Source organism: Acanthaster planci, linkage group LG17 (genome assembly GCF_054643075.1).
Source record: "Acanthaster planci isolate LZ-2023a linkage group LG17, COTS_SCS, whole genome shotgun sequence".
NCBI classification, from domain to species: domain Eukaryota; kingdom Metazoa; phylum Echinodermata; class Asteroidea; order Valvatida; family Acanthasteridae; genus Acanthaster; species Acanthaster planci.
Genome location: NC_141793.1, coordinates 3,572,563 through 3,588,117, shown reverse-complemented (window position 1 = coordinate 3,588,117; position 15,555 = coordinate 3,572,563). Strand labels below are relative to the sequence as shown.

At 41.4% G+C, this 15,555-nt stretch overlaps 1 protein-coding gene across 11 annotated transcripts in view; it reads left to right on the top strand.

Annotated features, from left to right (window-relative positions):
- Positions 1-5,807, top strand: part of LOC110976494 (uncharacterized) — a 32,263-nt gene extending 26,456 nt beyond the window's left edge. For all 11 annotated transcript variants that reach the window (XM_022229808.2, XM_022229816.2, XM_022229805.2 and 8 more), the window contains 4 exons: positions 240-854; positions 1,113-1,354; positions 1,997-2,116; positions 2,475-5,807. In XM_022229808.2, coding sequence (XP_022085500.2) covers positions 240-854; positions 1,113-1,354; positions 1,997-2,116; positions 2,475-2,586 — 1,089 coding nt within the window. In that variant the 3' untranslated portion in view covers positions 2,587-5,807. The remainder of the gene's footprint in view (positions 1-239; positions 855-1,112; positions 1,355-1,996; positions 2,117-2,474) is intronic.
- Positions 5,808-15,555: the final 9,748 nt, after the last annotated feature.

Here is a 15,555-nt window from a genome sequence, read left to right as displayed (position 1 = left end):
CTGAAGATGGTTACTTTTAGGGGGTGTAGTGGAAGTTGGCATAGGATGTTGTTGAAGTATGGTAAACCTACAGGTAGGAATGAAAGACACAATTCTGGTTTGGTTTGAATTTGGTCTTTGGTCACTGAAGTTGATATAGAGGAGGAAACTATCACTGTATCAAGCTACCAGTAACAGGTGTAACTTTTATGGCTGGACTACAAATTGAACTCTACAAATTTGTGGTACTTTGGGTGCAGGTGTTAATGAGCCACAGACGGTCACCTAAACCACTAATCCACCAGTGTACAGCAGACTCCCTAGGAGCTGAATTCAGTGTTCTGGAGTCTTTATGCGATGCCCCTCACCCTCACATCACAAGAATATGCCACCACTTCGATGTTCCAACCTCTGAATTGCGCAGTATCTTTGATGTTTCATCGTTTCTGGACAGTGCCAGCTTTGGACCATTGTCAGACAGGACTGCTATGGTCATCTTTCCAGATTACTGTACAACTCTAGACCACTTGGTTTCATCACTTGGTGTTGATCACTCCTTGACCTCGTCCAGATCTATTCACAATTCATACGAGGCGTTTGTGCTACGACTGCTGCTGCAGCTCTTGAAAGCCTTATCACACCTGCAGACCAATGGCATAGCTCACAGGGATATCAATGCCAAAGCTGTCGTCATCGACTGGAACATGAAGTTGGTGCTCGGCGAGTTTGGGCATGCAAGAAAGTTGAGGAATGACGAAGGACAAGGAATACCGTTCGTTGAGAAAAGCCAGATCAGTGCTGGTAACCCCCTCGCTTGGTCTCCTGAGCTGCTGCAGTACTCTGTCAACGGACCACCAAAATCGTGGCAGAAAGTTGTAAGTTTTGACCTGCAAAATTGTGTACATCTACTCTCTCAAAAAACAGATTTGAAATGGCTTTAGAGAAAACTTCTGAATACTTACATCATTGCAATATTTGCCAACTCGGAGCAAAATCAGTACCTGATATAAATTTATTCATTTACATGTAAGCATCTCTTCATAAATTCCCTGAAAGTATGCTTTACTGTTAGTTAAATGGAACGTAACATGGAATACTTAACTGTTACTGTTGTTTTGGCTTTCCAAACTCAGTTGACCCTCACAGATGTGTATGAAAGTTCAGATATGTACAGTGCTGCTGCCATGCTATGTAGCCTCTTCACTAAGCTGCCAATGGAGGAGTCCACACAACAACCTGACATGACAGCAAAGTCATTACCTCAAATTTCATACCAGCCTCCTGGGTTTCTATCCAGCGAAGTAAAGGCTCTGTTTGAGCGTCTTCTGAGAGAGAACCCAGCAGAGAGACCTACTTTGCAGGAGGCAACTTTGAGGTAAGATTGCTTTCTTCTGTGCACCACAGCAATGGTTTTTCAAATGTAGATAGTTAAAAGTTTCTCAATTTCCAGAGGATGAATTACAGCACTTCTTGTTAAGAAAATGGCTCAGCACAACCGATACTAACTTTGCTATTTCTTTAAAAATTGCCTGTGGTATTGCTTTCACTGTAAACTGATTGTCCATAAAAGACGTCCATGCAAAAGACTTCCAAACTTTTCAAGTAGATTGCTCTACATGTAGGGGTGTATTTGGCCTTGTGGTTAAGGTTTGTGACTCATGAGCAGAGGGTCGAGGGTTTGAATCTGGCTGTTTGCCATAAGTTGTGGCCTTAGGCAAGTCGCTTCACCCCTGCTTGCCTCCCTTCACACAGGAGTATTAATGGGCATCAGCATCAGCTTGTGAACAACCGCAATGATCTGGTATCCCATCTGGGGGATAGAAAATATCTCGGTCATTTGCTCATGCAAAGGAAATTGGAGAGAAATACTAGTCTGATGAAGCCAAATGGCTCACAGCAGACTTCCTTGCTCTACATTTCTCGATGAAAGTAGAAAGCTTTAATTCCCTCCGTAGTACCAATGGTTAAAGGACCCCAGGTACCTCTCAACTTATCTACAAATTTTATCTCACTCTAGGACTGCTATGTTGCTGTATGGCCCAAGACTGTCTGCTGTCAACTCAGTTCAAGATGTGGATGCCTGGGTGCAAGCACAGGACATCAGGATGCTTGCAACACCTCCTCTACTTAACACAAGGTAAAGTGCTGTTCACATATGCTGGAAGTGGCACAATGGGTTCGTCCAAGAAAGAAGTGGAAAAAGAAGAAGACAGGGGTTTTTCGTTAGGATACCTGCAAGATGTCATCACTCAATAATTTCACAAGGCTTCACAACTTAGTCTTTTTAATCTAGAGTTGGGACAGCCTTGAGATTTTGACCTTTACACAAGAAAATTAGAGCCTCAGGGAGACGGTATTAATATAGCTTAGATAAGGTAATGTACAAACCAGGCTTCTGTTAGAAGTGGAGTGCTATGTTCAAGGCTTAAACCATCATTTGAGCACAACTTTGGTAAAGATCCTTACATTCTTGAATCTGTTTTTTTTTTCTTCAGAGAACTGGATGAGCTTGCAAGACGTCTTGACTGGGAGCTTTGCCATGATTACCTCCACTCCGTGTCAACCAGTGAGCTGTGGCAACTTTGTAATGACCCACTAGTAGGATGAAGATCTTCATCATAGTCATCAGTTGACAAGTTGCTTTTTGTTGTGACTCAGCAGGGGGCATGCGCGGATAGCTCTCTCCTTACAGCTGTTCAGAGAGTTATTTTGCTAGGTGGGAGGCACGCATGAAAGACACATCACTTCTCCAGGTCACTTGAGTGAGTTACAAGGATAGTGTGCCTGAAAGACTCACACTCCTAAGACCAGCATTTCTTGTCAGGGAAGATATTTCAGGAAATGTAAAATCTATCCTCCTAAAGCCTGTAAAATCCAACACATGGTTGTGCATAGGTGAAGTGGGTGAAGAAGTGTTCAGGCCTGTTACTGTCACTTTACACAGGGCTAAGATGTCCACATTTTAGGAGGTTCAAAGATATGCTACATAGAATTTGGATGCTGTACTTGATGGATTTTGCAAGAACTCACAAAGTACCCAGCAAAAATGCCCACAAAGTTTGGGATAGATGGGTCACCCTGCTGTCAATCGCCGGCAATATTTCCACAACTAGGCAATGAAAATCCAAAATTTATCCCAGTCCGCCCCGAGCTGAAAGGCACCTTCAATCGGCAAAAAGAAAAACGAGTGGTTACAAGCATGTAAGCAAAGACCATACATGCCAGAGTAACTTAGTCACGCGTACTCAGCGTGCTCTGCCTCATGGGCGCCTATGCCGGGTGAGTACCCAAAAAACACGCCCTCTTTTGTTCTGCTCGGAGCGGATAGAATGAACATCTTACCAAAAATCTGAGTGTGAATTGTAGGGTTGAGGGATACCCAGAAGTTACACAGTATGCAATTTGGCAGGCATGCTCTTCAAGGAAAGCCTGTGGGGAAAAAAAAAACATAGACCCGATTTCTGCTTAACAGCAGAAAAGTCTGGCTTACCCTAGCAGAAAAATTTGCTAACCTTAAGCACTATTTTATGGCAGTGCTTGGCCTGGTTGTGCTTACGATTGTGCTCACATGAAGATTTCCATTGTTTTGTCACTATGTTAAGCAAATATTTCCTCCAAAGTAAGCAATGCCTTTTGCCATGCTTACTGCCTCCATGAAATACACATAGCCTCTGTTTACTGTAAAACTGTGTGCTTAGCAGCGCCATGGAATTGGGCCATGGTTACTCCTTCAGATCGGGTGCTGCTGTTCTCTTGACATTACCACACTCTTCTATGTCCATACATGGCAGCTACATGTAATCTAAATACGTACTCCTTACATGTGCAAGAGATGCACCACTGCAGCAATGAGGTGTCTGAGTTGGATCACTTCATCAGCTGTTGCGCCTAACTTTTCTGTAAATAACTTCTAAATTGTAGTGGAGCTTTGTCACATGTGCGTGCTTGCTACTACCATTTGCAGTGTAGGTAGTTGCTTGATATGTAGGTATGCTTGGGGGAGGAAAGTGGGAAAAGGGCAGACTTTTGATATACCTCAAAAAATGAGGGTTACTGCATGTCACTAGTAGCCCTAAGCCTCAAGATTTAGTAAACATTTATATCTTTTGTAAGATTTAGCATGATTGCAAGGATAGCATAAAATGCTGGTTGCATGTTTAAGGTTATCCTGTTTATAGTTAAATTGATGTTAATTAAATCAATAATAAATATTACATTCTCCATAGCTTTCAGAAATAACGGCAAGTAGTTAGCTTTTATATTAATTTGCAAGAATAAATAATGTACATGTATGTAAGTATTGCCAATATGCATTAACTTTTAAGTGATTTTACTTACATCTAAAAGTTTTTACTCAGTTCTGATGAAATTCATCAAGCCTAATAATCTCAGAGTAGACCTATTCTGTATTTCACAGAATATTGTTTCTTGTGCCATGTGATGCAGAGTCTGGAGGAAAATGGCAAACTGCTGAATAGATGTTCAGGGTGAACAGAGGAAATTGGCAAGGGAGGTTTGAATCTAAACACTGAAAAGCCGTAGGGTCCATAGCAAAACTGATAGGGCTCCTCCTCAAAGAGTAGAGTATAAATAATAGGCGGAAAATAAAAGGTGCACAACTGAAGGCGCTTCCGTTTCATCAATGGTCCTATGAAGGGGCGAACTGCGTGCACAATGTTGGAATGCCTTTGTCTTCACACAAGCATGCTATCTTTTGTCATGACAAAAGTTTTCCAACATTAACACAGAGTCAACCAATATTGCACAATGTGGCAAACTACGAGTGAGTGTGGGTTGAATTTATACTTTGACAAAAGTGAAATCGTAAAACTATTTGATGAGTCAGAGCTCTTTTCCTTCAGACTTTCTGGCAGAATATATGTATGCTGTAACAGCGTTTTGGTTGTATATACAGTAAAATAGCTGTTCGGCTAAAGTTTTTTCATGTTTAATTTTGTAAAATATCTAGTTACAAATTTAATATATTTTTAGCATCTTTCATCTGATTAATGAATGCACCTCATGATTGTAGAAACAGAAAAATTTTAATTTTGATTTATACCTAAGACTGACAAGGAAGACTTGTTTCAGGCAAAGGCATGCTTAGATCTTGTATATGTTTTTCTCAATAACTTTGTGAAGCTAATTCCATCTACAAACATAAAATAAATTGCACTTTAACAAAGAGCTTTTTGCAAAAGAATTATACTTATTTGTAAACAATAGATATAATGTTTTTCTATGGTTGTATTGGCTGTAATATGATAACTTACCTATGATGTTCTAGGTATTGTACAAAATTTGTCATTCAGTGTTTGTGTTACTGGTATAAAGTGTCACATCTCTTTACTTTTTTTTCAGTGTTCACTGTGGGTCATTTTTGCAGTAAATGCACTCACATTTTTAATGGAAGTTGTCAGATTTGAGACAAGAAGTGCTTGGAAGTACAGGTTAAAGTGGCAAAATTTTGATGTATATTCTTTGTTTAAAAGACTGTTAATTAAAAAAGGACTTTAGTTGTCCAATGAAGTAACTCTGATTTAGTATTAAATATAATTAATAGGTGTGACAGTCATAAGATGTAAAGTTCCTTGGTGCCATGCCTTGTTACAGCAATATATAACTAGAAGTAACTCATGTCACAGGATAGTCATGGTTACATAAGCATTGTTGCAAAGGTAAAACAGCACTTCTAGTGCTTAAAGTAAAGAAATCTGTAAAAAAAAATACGGAATGCTTGTGGCCTAAGTTCATTTTTGTTATCTTAGAACTGGTATGCACGTCAATTAATGCACTGTGAAAGAAAAGAATAAATGGATCAAGAGAAATTAATTGTCTCCACCTTGTATTTCTTAGTAGATCAAGTTTTTACCCTTTTTCCTGGCAGCAAGATTTCAGTGCGTAATTGGGCAGGGTAGAGCACTCATTAGCCCCTCCAACCATCCTGTCCTCACAACTCAAAGACATTTTACCTTGAACTTGTCTCTCTTTCACAAACTGTACAGTCCTTTGCCTCCCAAAAGTAAACTTTCAGGAGTTGCGACCCCTCGCAATGTAAACTTGATAATACTTATATACTTATACTAATATCATTAACATATCACCTTTTGATATGTAATATTTGAAATCAGTTGATGTTACACTTGTTAAACTCTGTGGAAAGTGTCCCAACCATCTCGAGTTGACTAAAGTGTTATATACAACCCCTTTATTTTCAAATCGTCTTTTTAAGCTTTTTATTTTCATACAATGCACGTTTTATCCTGACAGTGTGATCATCTTGTATGCTGAATTCTATGGAACCTGTCAAGATGTCACCTGCTGCAGGTGATGGTAACACGTAATTAATTGGAGCCTCTGACCCACAGGAAACATTTGTATGGGATTGGAGAACAATACGTGGTTAGAGAATGATGTAGACTGAAATGCTTTCTTTGAAAAACAAAAGCAGAATGTGGGGAGATTGCACTTCACACATTTTTTTAATGGTTCCCTGCCATGTAAAAGGAACTATTACCGAGTATCAGCTGCAAGGGGTCTATTGATATGAAATAATTATTACTAGATTCTACGATTCTATGACTTGGCATAATATCAAATTTGAAATTTGCTCTTTAACCTATTCTCTTTTAGTACTGATGACTTTTTAAAAAATCTACCAGTAGTTTTAGACTATTTCAAGTAAAAAGTGAGCAATCAATAAATTAAATGAACAAAATTTAAAAGTGGTGTTTTGTTTTAATACAAACCTTCAAAGTGCACCTTTATGTCCCAGCTAACCTCATTTGCCTTATTTTTCACCATTTCAATGGTATTTCACTGCCTTTTTGGTTTTTATGCTGATGATATTCATGTCATCTCGGAGAGAAAGCCTCAATGTTACATTGGTTTGTACACAAAAGGTGTTGCATTTTTGTAGATTTTGCTGGACTAATTTTTGTCTTCTTTGCTGATTCCTCGTTTATGTGCATAGCAATAAGCAGCATCAATCCCTTTCTTAGAAATGTTTTCAGTGAGAAAATTCTTGGTTAAAATTTGAACCAAAAAATCTATGCGCTGACTAAGGTCTTCCTTAGATGACATCATGGCAAGAGAGCCCTCAGTTGACCACAAAAAATAGATCATTTTTAAAGTAATAAAAAAATTTAAAGTAACAAAATAAATGTAAAAGAGTTATCACACATTTAAGAAGAGTAAAAGGTGCCAAAAAATGTGTCTAAGAAAAATTCATTGCTGCTACACTTTAAGTGTGGCGCCTTTTCGTAACTACAGTACCTCAAGGTGCTGTACTCTCATTCGGCTTTATTTGAAAAAGAGCAAGCGTCAACTTCACCTAGCATGATCTACCTGAACCTACAGTTGTAATAATAGCAAGGGCAACATTATGTAGCAACGGGTTCAATATATTAAAAAAGAAAAAGACTTGGGACTGGTGACGCCCTTAAATTGATTTCACCAGAAAGGAAACGTTCTTTAAGTTTAATAAAGAGAAAATAAGAGTTTCTCTTCACGGCGTAAATGTGACGACACATTTTGTGTCAAATAAAATGGCAGAATGGACCCTAGCCTTTTCCCGATTTGTGAGGCTCGAAATTGCTTTAAAAGTTCTGGAAATTGTTGAGGTAAATTGACAACACCAATATCACACAGCGAAAGCTGACAAAATGGTCATATAAAAAGAAGTCAACGTAGGCCTATGCGTATAATGTACGTTTTACTATAACGTAGATTTACATATTTTTCGGTGCATCAACACTTGAACGGCCTACCTTATCGTCAAAACTTGCAAATCTTTCAAAAGCCGGTATTTTCCCTCAAAAACGTCGCTCGCTGTTATCTATCCCTGTCCTCCAACAGTAACAACTTGAAGTTCTCTGAAGTTGAGATTTTATCCTTGCAGCATGTGCAGAACTGTGGCCATTATTTGACGCGAGCCGAACGAACAAAACAACACGTGAACTTGTTAAGGTTTTGCACGTTGGGCGCGCGCGAAACAATACCACTCTCTTCTAGAAACGTGTCAGTGCTATCCCATAATGCCGAGGGGAAAAACTAAGTTGATCGTCTGCCAAGTGCACGGGCTCATTGAATACCTATTCAAACTTGACAGGAGACGCGGCCTATATTTATACTGCTGGTGCAGTCTGATGCGCAACTGTTAACGTTGTTGTCGCCAAAAGAAGGCATTTTAAAGACACCCCCACAAACCTGGGCTCCTGAATTCTTTGAAGGATGACCTCCAAAACATTAGTTATCCCTACAAATATTTCTATATAAGAACCTTTTCATATGCATAAAGATCCATGGCCACGGCCCCGATGAACTTCGGACCAATCACGTTGACTTCGTAGCTAAGAGTTTTCTGCTATATATATATATATATAATTGCCAAGCGGTTCGGCTAGTCTAGCGGTCTGTAATAAGTACCCCATGTTTTATCAATCAATCTCAATTTACCGCTCACTTGCATAATAAATAAAGTGCCCATAAACATCCATACCCTTGTTTCTCTCTTACGGTGGCCTTTCTCGGACTGGCATCCTCGAGCCCCGAGCTGCTCAACTCAAAAGATACCACTACACTGTATTTAATATATATAACTTTAAGCTTCGTATGAACTTTATCGTGACTAGGCCTACAACTCTGTCGACACCACGTACACACTCACCGTCGGATGAATACTATCCCGTATGCATTCTTCGATGACCACCACGGGTTCGAAATCAGACCAACCTCCAGACGGTTCACCATTGCAACCGAAGAAGTGACGTCACGTGCATAACTTTCTTGTTCGGGATTTACCCTTGTCTGTATTTTGGATTTTTGAAGCCGTGGCCAGTGAAAGCTGTTGCTTTGTCTGCTTTTTTAGCGCTAGTCATATTTTGGTTAGAAACATCTGTTTAAAACTGCGCAGAAAATAAACACACAGAAATAAGTTTTTCTGAGCACAGGATATTTTCCTGCGCATACTAGGCTTTGAGTGAAATATTACTTGTTCCATTGGAAGAAAAATACAACGCCAGAGTCCCCTCTGAAGGGAATGACAGAAGTAACAACACTACCACTCCGTTTTCGACTGCTGATGAAAGAATTCTGGCTCTCACCCCCGAAGCACGCACTCCATCGCCGCCTCAGCTGTGAATTCACACGGTGGCGCGTAGGTGCGAGGCTTTTATTGAAACTCTCTGACGGATCTCTCAGGAAACCACGAGAGCTCGGAGGTGACGGGAAACGGGCCCTGCATTATTGAAGACGCCTTTCGGTTTTGGAAGCAAAGCTTCCTCAACTAAATGATGCTATTTGCGTCACACGTTTGCTAGGTCTCAATCTTGGAGATAACTACTTGTAGCTTCGTGGTATTGATACACAAAATCCATCCTTACAATAAAACCCAAGGTCGTCATTTTTAATGGGGAATCAGCGGAATCCTTTGTAATACATCTCAGATTCCACTTTCCTGTCTCTTTCACTCCTTTAGTGATGAAACTGTATTGCGGACTCGAATAGGAAGTCAATTTCCCCCATCTTGCGACCATCATCTCTTCCAAATGAGATGGTATCCCCGCATCCAGCGTGACAAAGTAACGATCGGTGAAACGCCTAAACCACCTGCTGTCTCCAGACCCGTAGCTTGCCCACGAGATCCCGCTGCATTGCCAGTCGGTTGTCTGTGAGTCCTCCGATGTCCGGAAATGAACAAAGAAAGCTCGCGCGCTGCCCTTTGTCAAAAACACCTGTCTATTTTCGTGGCTCTATGAATGGAACTACTTATCGTCAGGAGCTGGCCACGAAAAACGATCTGTGGTTATTTCGCAGGGTTAGAAATCGCTTCGAGTGCTCGGCGGTATTCGAATCTCGTCCAATATTGCGTACAGGTATGGGCAATGATTCTGTTGTACACCTGACTCAATCATCAACCAAAACATGTCGGGGAAAATGGTCTACTAATAATTATGACCGAGCATGCAAACGTTCATTTTGATGTTAAAGAAAGAGAGAGAGAGAGAGAGAGAGAGAGAGAGAGAGAGAGAGAGAGAGAGAGAGAGGAGAGAGAGAGAGAGAGAGAGAGAGAGAGAGAGAGAGAGAGAGAGAGAGAGAGAGAGAGAGAGAGAGAGAGAGAGAGAGAGAAGGGCATAGTTTCCTTTTCTCCCTCCCCCAACAAAAAGAAAAAGAAAAAAATGAACCCCTCTCTATGGGGCAAGAAGTTACGCGAGCTCTTTCCACATGTAGTTGCAATCAGCATATTATGATCACAACACGACGGAACCATGGCCGATTAATTTCCTCAGTTTGGAGTTTGAATTATGTCATTTCCCCTCGTTTATTTGTGTAACAATGACACTGTTGGTAATTTTCGAAATCTAGATGAGCACGTAGCTCTTCAGACTTCTTTCCAACCATCGATAACGATAACAAATATTAAACAAAAGTAAACCCACGTCGATTCTTGCAAAAGAATGGTGGGGAGATTCCAACCCTGCAACCGATCAGCAAATTTCATTGTTGTTCGACTCAAGTAAGGATACATTTCTATACATACTCGTCACAATCCTTGACCGTTGGAACTGAGTCCTTCTGGCGGGAAAGTGTCCGGACGTGGATCTACTTGATTTTAGGTAATGCACTGAATTCAGGAGCGGGACAAAGAGCAAACTCTGTGTTGTTTGATTTCCTGTTTCCATGTTCCCCCGAGTACACGGTACGAGCTGCAATTATATCTCAACTGTTGATGTAAGAGACTTTATTGTCCCAAAATGCACAGGTACTTTTTTCATTCAACATATTTTCCCGCGCTCTCATGCACCCTTTTTGATGTCTGCGCAGCTGCCAGGTAAACACGCCGAAGCAGTAACATGGCAAAGTTGATGCAGAGTGGGAGGTTGTTTCTATTACACAACTGTCTGGGGATACACCGTGTACTTGCCTATGGAAAAATGGTTTTGTATCAAGTTTTGAAAGGAGACTAGGTTTCGCCTCGATGAAATCCCCTTCCACCGTTGAAATGTTTGGGGTGCTTGACCCCCCTCCCCAAGAGCCACAATTGTAGCCTTTATTCAAGTCCGGTTACCTTAGCAAGTTGTGTGAATCCAGTCGTGGCCTGGGGAACTTTGGAACAGCTAGTGACGCAAAACCGGGATGGTAGCACATCTGTACGTGTAAATTACAAAGCATTGAATGTTGTGTTACAAAATGTTCCCTTGTCTATACGGTCTTCTTCATGTACCCCAATTTTGTAGTAAAAGTGACAAAACTAAGTCTTATAAGTTTCAATAGAGCCTAAAAAGACCAAACCTTTGGCTCTGCGTGTGCACAGGAGGAAATCATCATTATCGTGAACCTACTGAAGCGTCACTAACTTCGAGATTAAGGCTTGATCTAAGGGCTAGGCAGTGACAGCATTGTGTGCTGCTAATATGTGTTGCTGTTAGTAGCTCTATGCTGAAATCTATATACATCATTGTACCTAATTTTCCTATTTTTTAGTTATCATACGCTTCGCATTTTGTACCACTCATACACAAACGGCTGGCCGTCCTCGATGACCGTTCACCCTTGCCTTCACCAGCGAGACTGACCTGTCCGTACCGTCCAAGACCACGTAACACCGTCGTGACAAGTCTGCGGCGGTTGTCGTCAGACGTTTCCGCCCAGTGGCGAACGGCAGTCAAGCCTGGCGGTGGCTCAAGCGTCATTGGGAGGTGAACCGAGTGTGGGCTCGGGCCCGTCTCACCAAGGTCGGGATCTGTCTTTACACCTTGTTTTTTTGGACTCAACTCGGACACCTGGCCCGTGCCCAGCCGAAGGGTAATTTGCCTGGCTCGGGCATAGACAGCTGCGCGTCACTGTAGTGTTGGCTACACAGCCAAGACTCTATCCTCCCTTCACAGAAGGTTTTACGGAGGTCAACGTACTTTCAAGGGCAGGGGCAATATTATTAAATATAATTCTCGACATGGCAAGTGCGTGTTCTACAGTGAGTACGAAGTAGCCGGATACGGAACTATTGCCTAAATCCGAAACTGACAACCAAGATATAACACATTAAACAGACCAATCTACCGACAAACTAACCGACTGCAGTGCGAACCGTACCGATCACCCAACGCAGGAGAGAGACCAAGCTGCCAACGGACAGCAATAGACTGATAGACCGTAGTAACCTGTCAGCCAATCAATGTACGCGCACTTAAAAAATTCGACTAAAAGTAATAATACTCGGTATTTATGTTTGAAACTAAGAGGAAACTTTTAGACTTCAGTGTATTAGGAACTGTTCTCACATCAAGTCCTTAGGCCTTGTGCGTATACGATTTCAACACGGCGACAAGGCGCCTTTAAGATGTACGCAAAATCACAACAGATCCCTCTTGAAAGAAACAAAAATACCCCCTGTGCCCTTAGAATAGGCTGAATGCTGAGAGCTTATAATAAAATATTAAAAATATTGTCCAACTTTGGGATGAATGTGTATTAATTATGCATAAAGGTAGGAGATGCATCTTCGCGTTGCACCTGTCTCATCATGTGAGTTATTGGGTTTCGCAAGATAGCCCCTGGGAAAAAAATGGAGTTTGAGACTCCACAAGGAAAACTATCGTACAAGGGTTTATGCCAAGACAAATTTAAGTTCACACGCTACGCCTTTTATTGTCGAGGTTTTCGAAGATAAAAGACGTCATCTTTTATCGACAAAGAGAAATATGCTGAAATCTGACACCTTTTTGAGGATTAACTTTGGAAACTGAGTCCAGAACTGTCAATGTGTAGCAAGAGCCACACACCACTGAGCCGGTGGTTTTGCTTAACTCTGGCCCATTATCAACACCAACGACCAAAATGCACGCTCTTAACATTCACCGTTTCTCTCTAAACTAACGAGAGAGCGTGCAAACATTAACGATATCAATTATTATTATTCATCAACAATACAACCACAAGTACGGGTGTTTCCACGTACGGTAATGACCTCACATCTGTGCGCGTTCGCACGATGTACTTTCCATTGTATCCACGTTTCCCTGGAAGTATTGCCACGATCTGTGTCAATCCATCTGAACACGCGTAATCATTTGAAGGTTGTAAAAGCTGCATGTCCATTTCCCGTCCATTTGGTGTTTACAAATTGTTTCAATTTACGGATTGTGACCCCGTCAATTTTGTTCATTCACTTTGTCCCTGTGGGTTTGGCCATTTCGTTTCGTCATTTTTTTTTCTCACATAATTGTTTTCTGGACGTCACAACCTTGACTCCAAGTCCTCATCTTTTCATACAAACAAAATTACGAGGTTTTTCCACCTGCGCGGCCGGAAACCAAGATTTAAGGATATGTTTTTTCCCCTCCACAATCAAAAGGAACGAATCAGAAAAATATTGAGCAATTCGTTCTCTAGGACCAATATGTAGGAACTACTGACCTTGGGAAAAGTACTGTTTGTGCACGGTGAACTTTGTGAGTTTGATAATGGTGTAGATAATCTCTACACCTGCAGACACGTTATACATGTACTACAGTGACAAAACTAGTGATAGTAGTGTTTTAACTTTGCGCATCAAATTTTGAATGATCGTACTTAATCTAAGACAGGTTTATCTGCTCCGAGTTCGCTTTCAAGTCGACTAGGCGCTCCGAGCTGAAGTGCACCCCAATCAGCGAATGTGGTTACAAACGGGTTCTTGCACGCGTTCTGTATGTACGCAAGCCGGAATGCTACGTTACGCATACTCGGCGAACTCCTCGTCAAACGCGCATATATACATGTACTTCTTCGCCTCATGGCGTGTCGATGCCGTGAGAGGTGCCCCCTCGCAAAAAGGCCCAAAATATGTCCGCCGCTGAGCTCATTAATAAAAGTTATACACGCAAAATATTCTATATCAGAGAGCCCTGAGGGCCATGAACTTGAGGAATTAGAGAAATATGGCACTGAACCTCTGGCCCGGACTATGGGCTTCCAATTCTGAGCAATTTGGGTGCAATCGGGTCCGAAAGTGGCACTACTTGGGCGTTTTGCAGAGGGATGGTTTTTCAAAATTGCCAATTTTCTGGGCAAGGACATTTTCTTCATTTTAGGGGTAGTCTGCTTCTGGAGAAAATTTCTGAAAAATTCATTGGTCCCCCCCAAAAAAATGAAAGGAAAACGAAAGGGGACATGTCGATCATCAATTTCTGTGCAGCCTGGACACCTGTGAGAGTTGTTTTAATATCAGAGAGTTGTATTAATACTGTATTATTATTAAAAATAATTGTGAAGTATGGGGATTTATCATTGCTGTCTATGGGAATTTATTTCTTATGGTAACCCCGAGTACCACCCCCCCAAAAAAAACAAACACGCCCTCTTTTGTTCCGTTCGGAGTGGATAGTCGACTTCATTCAAGTGAAACCAATGCAAAACGATTAGCATTAAATTCGAGTTTGCCGGAACCTCTGCGGTTGAAACAGCCTTTACTTCTACGAATTTCATTTTTTTTTTTTTTTTGATTGGTTGAATTTTGTAGAGGTCGGCCTTCTCAAACTGAATGCAGTTCCTGACCGGGGTGAAACGGTTTCCTATTTGCAACAGTGCAGCTGTGAAGTGGTACAATATTGTTAAGAGACGCAGATTTGACTAACGCTCGTCAAGCTTCTAAACTTTATTCATAAGCACGGGAGCTCATATTAAAAAAATATTGCGAGTCTGTACACGCGCCATATGACGCAAGATATGTGGTAAAGGGGGGTCCCCTCTATTGTGTCTAATTCTTTTGTGTAGATGCAATCTTTGGAATTCTTTCAGATTTCCGGGGGGGGGTGCAGTAGGCACAATAGCCATAGTGTATAGAACTTGCCCATGACGGGGGAGTCCCCCTTCACCGCATAAAAATTACTGTGCAGGGTATCACGCGCACGTGCTCCAATAAGCCTTTTGCGAATTAACTTTGACCCAAATCTGGTACACTGTATACCAGGCAAGATGTGGGACGGAGGGGTACCCCCTTACCTTTCCAATCCCCATACACACTCTAGACTATTGTTAATTAACACATCCCCCTAGAAGTCTGTAAAGGATTCCTGAGATTCCGATCAAACAATGACCAAGACAAAAGCGGGGGGGGGGTTCTCCCGTCCCGTATCTTGCTTCAAATGGTACACCGAGTGCTTTAAATTCACGTGACCACGTGACACGTAACAACTTGAATTCTCCTTACTAAAACCACTGTTGCTATACCTCGTGATTCGGGGCAAGCTTTTGCTTAGTTACATGAGAGACGCCTTGCAACAATACACTGTTCTCAATGGATAAGAAGGGCACAAAGGAACCAGTCCATTCCAGAGATGGTGGTCGCTATGCGAAAGCTTACCCCGAATCACGAGGTATAGCAACAGTGTCTCTAGTCTGGGAAATTTAAATCGTAATGTGTTGTGCAGTCAGATAAATCAGTGTACCAGATTTTATTCAAATTTAACTCGCAAATGGCTTATTATCACTCCATCAATATTTATCAACGCCTAGGATTCGTTGACATTGTAGATTTCAATCAGTCACCATCGTTAACCTACATACATGTATTTGAGTCTTGGAAAACAGCCGTCT